This window comes from Miniopterus schreibersii (assembly GCF_964146895.1).
Source record: "Miniopterus schreibersii genome assembly, chromosome: 3".
NCBI lineage: Eukaryota > Metazoa > Chordata > Mammalia > Chiroptera > Miniopteridae > Miniopterus > Miniopterus schreibersii.
Genome location: NC_138103.1, coordinates 105,235,308 through 105,246,067, shown reverse-complemented (window position 1 = coordinate 105,246,067; position 10,760 = coordinate 105,235,308). Strand labels below are relative to the sequence as shown.

The window sequence follows — 10,760 nt, the reverse complement described above, 5'->3', positions numbered from 1 at the left end:
CTCAAAAACAGAAAACTTCTTTTTCTTTAAAGCACCTACTATACATTTTTATTTGAACCATTTTGGGACCACTTGGGGAGATAAAAACCACATCAGTTTGTTTTAACAGAGGAACTGAATATAGAAAATTAGCCAAAAAGAGGAAACTGGAGACTGAGGTGCCAGAGACAGTGACTGCAGGAAGCAGCCGGTGCCGAGGGCCTGGGAGGTGCCTGCAGGGCTGGACCCAGAGCTTAGAGGGGCCTGTCCCTCGGGAGCTTGGAGAAGGGCCCTGGAGAGCTGGCCCTCAGACACCGGGACAGGGTGCTGCCTGGCGGGTGCTGGCATCTCTGACAGGTACAATGAGCTGGTTGTGGGAGGGCTGGGAGGAACCAGAAACTGCAAACCACCATGACACTGGGTACGTCACACAGGAACAGCACCTGCCTGGGACAACAGGATGTAAGAACAAGTCCCCACCAGTTCTCCTTAGCGCCCCCTATTGACAGAACCCAATATGGGTCACCTGCCAAAGGAACAATGTGCTTGGCAGAGTCCCGGCCCGAGCGCCTCAGGGTGGGTTTAGAGATGAGACATCATAGCTTCATAACTACACAAGCATTTATTGTTTGCTCGTTTATTGTCTTTCTTTCCTACCGGGACACATGCCTTTTCTGTTACTCGTTCACCCCTCCAAGTGCCCAGCACAGGAAGAAGTAAATAGAAGGTACTCAATACACATTCCTTGGATGGATACATTTATTAGATTCAAAAACTACTTAGCAAAATGTACAATTCAATTCTTGTCAATTGACCGGTAACGAGTGGCTCAGGTGATGATCCAGGCATCAGGGCTAAATGCACGAGGCACCTCCTTACTACTCAGCGGGGAATTTACGAGAATTTACGACATTCTCAAATGACAAATTTAAATACTAAAATGCCATAACAAACATTCATATGTTTAAATGATCAAAGAGTGGAACTGGCAGCAAAATCTACAGATCAGAAACGAAAAAGGTAAATGGCCTGGGACTCAGAGCCCTCCAGGAGGAGTGAGGACAGGGGCAGGTGGGAGGGGCCCGTGAGGGAAGCCGGAGGAGGGGCCAGGGAGGCCAGTTTTGAGATCATTCTGATGCAAACAGAGAAGCAGAGGTCACTGGAAAAGTAAATGGAAACCAGTGGTGGAAAATCAGGAATTCTGCAGTTAGAATTATGAGTATTAGGTCTTTTACACAAGAAGGTTTTAGGTCCAGGAGTATGTTGCTATTGAAAGTGTTTTCTGAAGAGAAAGCTGGGAGCGTCGTGGGGAACTGTGGGGTGTGTAGAAACAGAGCCAGGAAGACGATTAGGGGACATGACAATTAACCTGAGCAGAAAAGGATGGTGGAGAGACAAATAAAAGACAAAGGTAACAGGTAACATCAGAGGGGAGACTCGATACAACACAATGCAGAATTAGTCTAGGGCAGGCGGGGGTGGGCGCTGAGATGTAACCCACAGTGATCCACGCGGCGAAGATTCAGACAGGACGTCACTGAGCTTCATCAGAAGGACGTGATCGATACCAACGTCAGTCCCAAAAGTCCCAGTGAACATCCTCCAACGACTAAACCCAGCAATTAAAAGTTATTATGAATCCGGGAGAATATATATGTCTTCCTCCTGAGGGGCCTCGGGAGCACCGGGCTTGTGGAAGTTGTAATAGTCGCAGGGCACCTCGTTTCCGTAGATGTGCTCCTCCAGGGCTGTCGGCTGCATGTTCTCGTACAGACCCTTCCCGGCTTCTTCGGCTTTGGGTACACGCACTTCCAGGTTCTCATAGTGGTCATGCAGGGCAGTCTCCCTGGCAGCAGACCCAGGGTCGTGGGTTTCAACAGAGACCTTGGACTTTGAGCTGATAACGTCGGGGCCCACGGAGAGCGTTTTAGAATAGTCTTTCCTCCTGCTGCTTCTCCTCTGCAGGAACCTCGGGAGGGTGAACTGTGTCGTGTTCCTCTGTTTCCAGTGCCAGACACACCCAATTCCACAGATGACCAGAAGCAACAGAAGGGAGGCCCCTATGGGAAGGGCCACGGAGCTGCTTCCACAGCCCTTCAACATCTCTGCACAAGCCGTGCTGTTGGGTGGGACGGGGTAGCTCCCGAGGACCTCACAGGTGCAGACCGAGGTGATCGCCTGTTGGGTGCGGTTCAGTTTTGATTCTGGAAGCTCCTTTAGGCATTTCCCTTTCAGATCTGAAAGAACTGGACCTGGCAAAGTCCTGATGCAGTTAGAGGAGAGACTGAGAAAGCGAAGTTTGGGAAGACGGTTCTCATTGTAGCTGAAGTTTGTTACTTCATAACCGTTCACCTGTAGCAGCACCGTGTCGGGGGGCAGCTTGATCCAGTCTACTGCTTTCAGTGAGTCATAAAGTGAAGCAGAAATGAAGGGAAGACCACAGGACAGAAAACTCAATAAAAGGAAGGCGGGGTGATCTGCCATCCAGGAACCTGCTATGAATTAAAAACGTATTAATTGCACATTTATTACATTAGCCTAATAAAATCCTGCTATTTTCCACCAATACATGAAGCACCAGCATTAAGTCTGTTTCAGTGCCCAGCACACCACGAGCTGCTGCGAGGACAGAGAGACTGAAAAGAACCTGTCCCCCCCGGCCGGCGTGGCCCAGCGGTTGAGCGTCGACCTAGGATCCAGGAGATCGCGGTTTGATTCCTGGTCAGGGCACATGCCCGGGTTGCAGGCTCGATCAATGACTCTCTCATCACTGATGTTTCTCTCTCTCTCCCTCTCCCTTCCTCTCTGAAATCAATAAAAATATATTTTAAAAAAAAAAGGACCTGTCCCTGCCCAAGTCTGAGGGGTTTTATCACTTAAATTTCAACGTGGTTTGACAATAAGGCCAATAATTTTCACATGAAGGGTGATGCTCTGAGCACGATAGGAGGAAAGAATAATCGTGTTCAACCACTTCCACACCGTTTCCTGCTCCGTGCAACATGGGGCGTGCTGGGGACCACGCCTTTTCCTAGTCACTCCCTCCTCTGCAGGCCCACATCCAAGAGTGCATTCTCTGTTACAACATAACCTAAATCACTGGAAATTGTGCATCTTCCTACCTGGTTAAACGGCGGGCAGAGGTCAGTTCTGTTCATCTTTATATTCCTAGAGAGGAGCAAAACACCTAGCGCAGAAGAGGCAGTAGACATTTATTGAATGAATGATTAGATAAACAAATTACTCCAAATCTTAGCATCGAATTGCTTAAATCGACAGTTTAAAACTCAAGACATGGCCCTGGCTGGTGTGGCTCAATTGGCTGGATGTCGTTCCCTGCACCGCACGGTTGAGGGTTTGCTTCTCAGTCAGGGTGCATGCCCGGCTTGCAGGCTTGATCCCTGGTTGGGGGTATGAAGGAGGCATCAAATCGAGGTTTTGCTCTCACATCAATGTTTCTCTCTCTCCCCCTTCTCCCTTTCTCTCTCTAAAAATCAATATAAAATATTTAAAAAACACACAACTCAAGATATGTCTTCTAAAGGGTATAGTTTATGCTTCAAAGAAGAAAAGAGCTCTGTGACATAAAACAAAACCCATTTGAAAGCCTTCTTAGCACCATTCTCAAAACTTCCAAGCAACCACTTTCACTCAATTACAATGATTTAGAGTGTTTTCTTCAATGTTTTAAAGTATCAAAGAGGAGAGAAACAGAATGTGTTCAACGAGACTGAATGTTCTATTTTGTCAACAAAATATTACTGTGTGTTTCCCACCTATACACAGAAATTGTTACATCCAGTAGTTGTTTTTTGTTCATTTTATTGACATAATGGACATATAACATTGTACACATTTAAGATGTGCAACATGATTTGACATATGTATACGTTTGTGAAATGATTGCTATATATTAAGTTTAGTTAACGTTCATCACCTCACAGTTACAATTTTTTTCCTGTGATGAATTTGAAGATCTACTCTCTTAGCTACTTTCAAATATGCAATATTGTTAACAATATAGTCATCCAATATTGTTAATTGTGCTTGTGAAATGATTATCATCTATTGAAGGTCATTATCAATACAATTTAGTTAAGAGCTTATTTTGGGTCACCTTGTAAACACCTTTACCTGGAGTATTATCCCACTTAACCCTACAGCTGCCACACGAAGTAGAGACTATTGTAACCCCCATTTTACAGATGAGAGAAGATAAGATTAAACGGATTAAGTAACTTCTTTAACTAGTTGTTTAACTAGAAGATACTGAATCAAGATTCAAGTAAAACTTGCCCCCAAAGTATTATTCTTACCCAAATTTCTGTAAACAGTTGTCAAGCACATTTTAATAGGTTGATTAGCTTGGGGTTCTTATCTAATTCACCTGTACATTACCAGCACCTGTACTAGACACACAATAGCTAGTTTATTAAATATCTGTTGATGAATGAGCAACCTGCATTAGGGAAAAAGGAAGCCCACCAAGTTGGGTGCCACTTTCGGTCAGTATTCATGTCCGATAGATAACTTGTCCAATTTGTTCACAATTAGAATACATCAGGTGAAATACCAAACTGAATATGCGATGCAGTTAATTTATAAAATTTACCTGATACAACCATAGGGACAGGTAACCCAGATCTAGACACGTTTTACTCTCTGGCACTTTTGGGGTTCCCCCTCTACACGCCAGGCACAAGGCTCGTGTTTGAGGACAAAGGTCTGGCAAATGACTTTAACCACGAGGGATGCATTTCCCTTCTGAAACAGACGAGAGCTGATCATATTTATTATGTTTTATAGTATAAATATTTATTTAAGTAATTATTTGCTAGCATATTTGAACTAAATTTCAAACACTGACTAAAATTTATCAGCTTTGGAAAAGGTGCCAGGCTGGCAGTGGGCGCGGGGAAGGCCCACTCCTGTCCCCACAGATGCAGGAATGTACTATTCTCTCAGTATCCAAGAGGAAAATGCTCTTCTATGCAGAGTAGACATCCCAGTTCATTCCAAATATTAAAACTGTTTGCCAGAGAAGTGTTCCCTTAGATAAAGACTTTTGACAAGACAATAAAGAACCCTTTCCTCTCTTCAAAATAATAGGAAAAACCCTGCAATACAAAAGCAAAGACCTAATAGAATGAAAAACATGTTAAACAAAACCGTTCAAACAGAGTTTCACCCATAAATAAGCTTCTCTTTACTCAATTTGGAAGAAGACTTTTTGGGTTTGTTTTGGAAAATAGTTTCAATAGGTTACCCAACAATTATTCATTCGTCTTAAAATCATGGCTTGTTAATAAGCTTCTGGAGTTTTCAGTCGGATCCTGCCCTTCTGTTTGGAAACAAGGCAACAAAATCTTACCCTTGTGAGCAGACACACCTGCGAAGAAACAGTAAAACCCCTCAGTTTGTAAACGGTTTTCCCCATCACCACCTAAGGCCACCAAAATATGGTGCTTGATAAGATAAAAAAGTCACTGATTATTAAAAATGAGCTTGTTTTAATCTTTCATTAGCACAGGCAGGCTTTTGCTTACCTCGGGCAGCGCGCCAGGCGTTCTGCTGCTCTTGGGGCAGGTTTTAAACCCACTCTGGTGGGAGCCTGTTCCCCTTTTCACTTTGGTCAGCTCCCCGTGCTTACCTCCCCCTTTCGGTTGGTTGGCACTTGCAAAGTTTCCTGGCTCTGGGGGAAGTTCTTATCAGATGCCCAGCGTCTGAACAAGGAAGTTGGCCCTCCGTGCCTATTGAGAAGTTCTCCACCCCACCAGAAAACAATGCACGAAGCCTAGGTGGTTCCACCTGGGCAACATCTGTAGCCCTCACTTTAGAATCAAAGCCATGTCACTTACTCTTCAGTTTTTTAAAAAGAAAGATTTTAAAATGCAGTACGCACAGGTCTCAGTTATTTGTTTGCTCACCTGAGTGATGAACAGTTCTCACTGTGAATACTATGCCCCATGCCCCAGATATATCCGTACCTGTCACCAATGCCCCAGGTACATCCACACTTGTCACCAATGACCCAGGTACATCTGTACCTGTCACCAATGACCCAGGTACATCTGTACCTGTCACCAATGACCCAGGTACATCTGTATCTGTCACCAATGCCCCAGGTACATCCACACTTGTCACCAATTCCTCAGGTACATCCATACTTGTCAAGCCAGTGTCCTAATTTTGCTTCAGAAAATGTTAATATTCTCTTACATTGATGATAAGAATTTTGTAAAGTACATCCTGAGTTGCACTACTTAGGGGATTTTTTAGGAGACTTTTTTTCCCCTCAAGTGAATCCAGGAACTGCTAAGGTGGAGATTCCTAAGTGTTCAGCAAGTTAAAGGCTGTGAGCAGTCCCACGGCCAACAGAGCAAACCCAAAGTCTGAAAGAAAAACTCTTCCACACAACAATGGAAGCCAGCATGTCTGAGATCAGTCCCCTAAACGCCCCTACACCCGGGAACTCTCGTCAGCAGCCTGATGGAGGCCTGGCTCCCTGTCCTGTCTTTCAGGGGAGGAAATGGAAACTGGGGGGAAGGAATCACCACCCCGTGGCCGTGGCCTGGCGGCTGAACCTGCAGCTGAACCACAACACCTGCCATCTGGTCTCAAGGGAGACAGACACGTTTCCCACATAGAGCCCTCGCTCAGCAGCATCTGAGACCAACCGTGGAGGACTGACGCGGGAGTGCTGAGCCAGGCAGAGACGGTAAAGAAATGGGAATTCTGCCTTTCCTACGCGCTGGTGCTTTTCCAGCTACAGAGGTGAGCAAGGCGAGTTAGAGGAAGAAGACTCAGTTACTGAAGTGCCGCTTGGACATCAGAGAACAGTGCTGAGTACAGACCAGGCCCTGCCACTGTGCCAGGCTGGGCTCAGCGGAGATGAACGAACTCCCTGCAGCACTGCAGCCCGGGGAGGACGCAGCTGAGTCCACAGACTGTTTCAGACCCAGAACTAAGGGCCAAGAGGACAGGATGCACAGGGGCTGTGGGAGCAGAGAGGCGTCCACTCAGAGTGGGCCCACAGAACGACAGGGGCTGACCGAGGCTGGCGCTGGGCCCTCCCCCTAACCAGCCCATCCCCTAGACCTCCCTGGGCCCCGTATCCCACCCGATCCTTTCCCCAGCTAGCCCGACAGGCCCCTGTGGTCACCATCCTGGCTCCATGCACATGTGCCCAGCAGAGGAATTTCTCCTACTGTTTTTATTCCCCACCCCCCCTCCGGTAATGACCATAACAGTCCTCCCTGCCCAGTTCGGGCATTATGTCCCAAGGGCGGAGGATGACCCAGGGGTGTGAGGCTGTAACTCCCTAGGGAAGTAAGGCGGCTCAGTATTAGATTTAGCTCCCAGTTCATTAGGCCTCCTAATGCCCGATTCCCTTTGCTCCCTCCCATTATCAATATCCAGCTACCTACACCAACACGTTCCATGTCTTGATCTTTGTGGTGGTTACAAGATGTAGTTACATGCGCCCAGCTGGGCGTGGCTCAGCGGTTGAGCGTCGACCTAGGATCCAGGCGATCGGGGTTCGATTCCCAGTCAGTGCACATGCCCGGGTTGCGGGCTTGATCAATGACTCTCTCATCATTGATGTTTCTCTCTCTCTCTCTCCCTCTCCTTTCCTCTCTCTGAAATCAATAAAGGTATATTTTTTTTAAAAAAATCCAACAAGATGTAGCTACATGTAATCACATTCTTCAAGCTGCCCATTTAGGATTTGTGCACTGTGTGTAAACTGTATCTTAATTAATAAAAGAAATTGGGGATGGATAGTAAGACAGTTATTTTAAAAATGACAAAGAGTTGAGATAATTAGATAGAATATGCTTTTGGCTCATTCAGATGACCTTTGTTAAATTTTAGGTAGACTCTGAGTTGGATACATTTTAACTTTATCTGGAGCTTCCTGAGCCTGGAGGTTGGTAAGGCTGGTGGCAAGAAAGAGGGGTGTTGGTACTGAGTCTTGAGTTTCACCCCAGTCAAAGCGGGAGTTTCTGCTTTCTAAGATTATGACCTCAACTTACATAAGAGATGTGTTGCTGAAAAGACCTGTTTGACCTGAAACACATAGGTATAAAGCAAAAGAAAATTCTGGCATCTTGTCCAGGTGACACGGATTCTCTGTCTTGCTTTCTTCACCCACAACGAGGCATTGGGTGAGCCCTGAGGGTCCTTCAAATTCTACTGAGGACAGTGGTTGTCACATTCGGGGAGAGCGTTTTAAAGCAGTTTTCATGTTTAGCACCTACTTCCCTTCAGTGCAACTACCTCTTTCACGATGGCCTTTCCTGATTGCGATGCAGATCAGATAACGGGGCTGGAGGCTTGCTTCACCGTCAGTTAACTACACTCTCTCCTCCCCTTCTCTTCCTGCTTCTCCTTCAGAATTAAAAAGATGGGCACCGAGAAAGTGGAGTAATTATTCAATATGAAAACATTTTGCTTCTTCGTGAACGAAACTGAAAGATGATAATTTAGGGTTCCCGCAGCAGAGCATCTCAGACTGTGAACATCACAAGTCAGAGACCTCAGAAGCTACTGCAACAGGGTGTTGCTGTTGTTGTTCATTTGAGGAGACTCCTTTAAACCAGGATTAATGATGGACGCCAAGTTAGTCATTGTTTGAGTCTGCGAACTTCTTCAGTAAATACTGAGAGGTGCGGGCTGGACATGAGAGCTACTCGGTGGCAGCCACCTTTCTCCACGGCAGCAGGACCACTGCCACCCTTTCAAACCCCGGGGCAGCACGGGGCTCAGGGGCCACCCATCAGAGGGAGGGTCCAGATCTCGTGGAAAATTCCGACGAGGCCTCAGAGAATGAAGCTGACTACAATCCTTTCTGGTGTTTGGAAGCTGGCATGGGCAAGAGTCCCCTGAGGAGCTTTAAAAGTATCCATGCTTGGGTTCCAGGCCACAAAAATTTTCAAAAGATTTCTGAGGGTATAACTTGAACACCAGTCATTTTAAAAGTCCCAACAAGCCCGTGTTGACCTCGTGGGTCTTTCTGAACTAAAGCCCCATCTCTCTGTCTCTATCTTGAGTAAACCACTCAACTCTTTACTTCAGTTTTCTTCAGTATAAAATGGGAACTTGATAGTGTTGCAAGAAAAAGAAACAATGTGCAGAGTGCTCCAAGTTCACATCTTTAGTCCAGAACAACTTACTGGTCCTCCTAAGATACTGTATCCTCACAGCTGACAGTGACTGTTCCAAATAGACATCGGCCACATTAGCCTCTGCTTAAGACCTTGAGGGGCTCCCTTGTGTCAGAGTTAAACTCCAACCCAAGCCCCAGGCACTAAGGCTTTTCCGATGGGCCCTGCCCTTTGTCGCCATCCCTCCAGCCTCTGCCCTTGCTCCCTGGACTCCGTGGCCTTCTCCTTGATCCCCCAACGTTTGTCCCGCCTTTAGGGAGAACATCGGCCGCTCCCTCTAATGTGGTGTGATCCTTCTGGATCTTCCCGTGCCTGTGTCATCTGTCACTCGGCCTCTTCTGAAGTGTCCCCTCCTCAGGGGGCTTTCTTTGACCATCCCACTCTGTATGTCACCCGCACATACACTGTCAGTCACTGTCCCCCACACATGCTGTCAGTCACCTCTACACACAGTCAGTCACTGTCACCCCTACAAATGCTCTCAGTCATTGCCACCCATACACATGCTGTCACTCACTGTCACCCCTACACACACTGTCACTGCCACCCCCACAGTGATGTTCCCATCATTCCCACACCACCATCTAACTTTCACTGTGGCAGGCAGTGCTCTCTAATACTTTCACATATATTTCTTTATTCTTTTATCCCCTTGCCCCACAGTGTTAAGCTCATGAGAACAGGGACCATGTCTATCCATCGCTGTCTCTAGCAGGGTCTGGCATGTCTGGTGGAAGGGGTTCCACACGTTTGTGGGGTGGATAGATGAAAGAAATGGGGGTTATTCTGGGCTATAATGACAGATGTTTTGGGTGTTAAACATAAGTACACATCAAAGAGTACAGAGAACATTTATACACACGTATCTGTAGACCACAGTTACACACACACAGAGTTTATAGAGTAGTGATAAAATAAGCCCCCATGTGTCAGTACTTTGTGAGCCCTAATCCCCCCCCCCCCGACATTACCCTCCCTCAGCTCTGGAGTGACCACCATCCAGGCTTTCTTGTTCATTCCTTGTTTTCTTTACAGTTTTACCACCTATGTTGCGTCTCTGAAGTCTGGGGGAACTTCAGAGCAAGCACAGGCTCCGCCAGTGCAGAAGGGGCAAGACCCCCTCTCTGGGCGAAGCTCGCCCAGGACCACAGGCTGCCCAGCCGCCCTGAGAGCACAGGGCACCTCTGCGGGGCCGGGCTGCCACAGCCTCGAGACCACAGGGCTCCCCATCGGCGGCTGGGGGCTCTGCTGCACACAGGCAGGGGCGTCCAGTCCAAACGGGGTCAGAGCCGGGGTGCACTCTGTATGTTCTAAGTACGGCCTTTAGTGTAGGTCAAACAAGAGCCTTTCTGGGGGTGGAAGGGGCCTTCATGTATTCTGACGGCATGATGTCAGGATAAATAAGCCAAGTCTGGAAAAGATCAAGGCTGGGCTCACTGAGACCTCCTCTCCTTAGGCTTCATCTAGGCATTTTCTTATAAAACTAAACATAACCTTACCATGTAAGCCAGGAATCACACCCCTTGGTATTTACCCAAAGCAGTTAAAAACTTATGTCCACACAAAATCCTGCACATGGATGTTGAGAGCAGCTTTGTCAAACAGAATTGCCAA

The 10,760-nt window shown here is 46.9% G+C and overlaps 1 protein-coding gene across 2 annotated transcripts; it reads right to left on the bottom strand.

The window, feature by feature from the left end:
* Positions 1-763: 763 nt before the first annotated feature.
* GAPT (GRB2 binding adaptor protein, transmembrane) lies at positions 764-5,594 on the bottom strand. 2 transcript variants are annotated; one of them, XM_081132561.1, is made up of 4 exons: positions 5,526-5,594; positions 5,351-5,368; positions 3,102-3,166; positions 764-2,474 (listed from the first exon to the last, which is right to left on the bottom strand). In XM_081132561.1, the coding sequence occupies exon 4, from the start codon at positions 2,461-2,463 to the stop codon at positions 1,612-1,614; it is 852 nt and encodes a 283-aa protein (XP_080988687.1). In that variant the 5' UTR covers positions 2,464-2,474; positions 3,102-3,166; positions 5,351-5,368; positions 5,526-5,594; the 3' UTR covers positions 764-1,611. The 2 variants fall into 2 exon arrangements, with proteins under 2 accessions (XP_080988687.1, XP_080988688.1); XM_081132562.1 differs by lacking the exons at positions 3,102-3,166; positions 5,351-5,368 and having other exon boundaries at positions 764-2,471; positions 5,526-5,567.
* Positions 5,595-10,760: the final 5,166 nt, after the last annotated feature.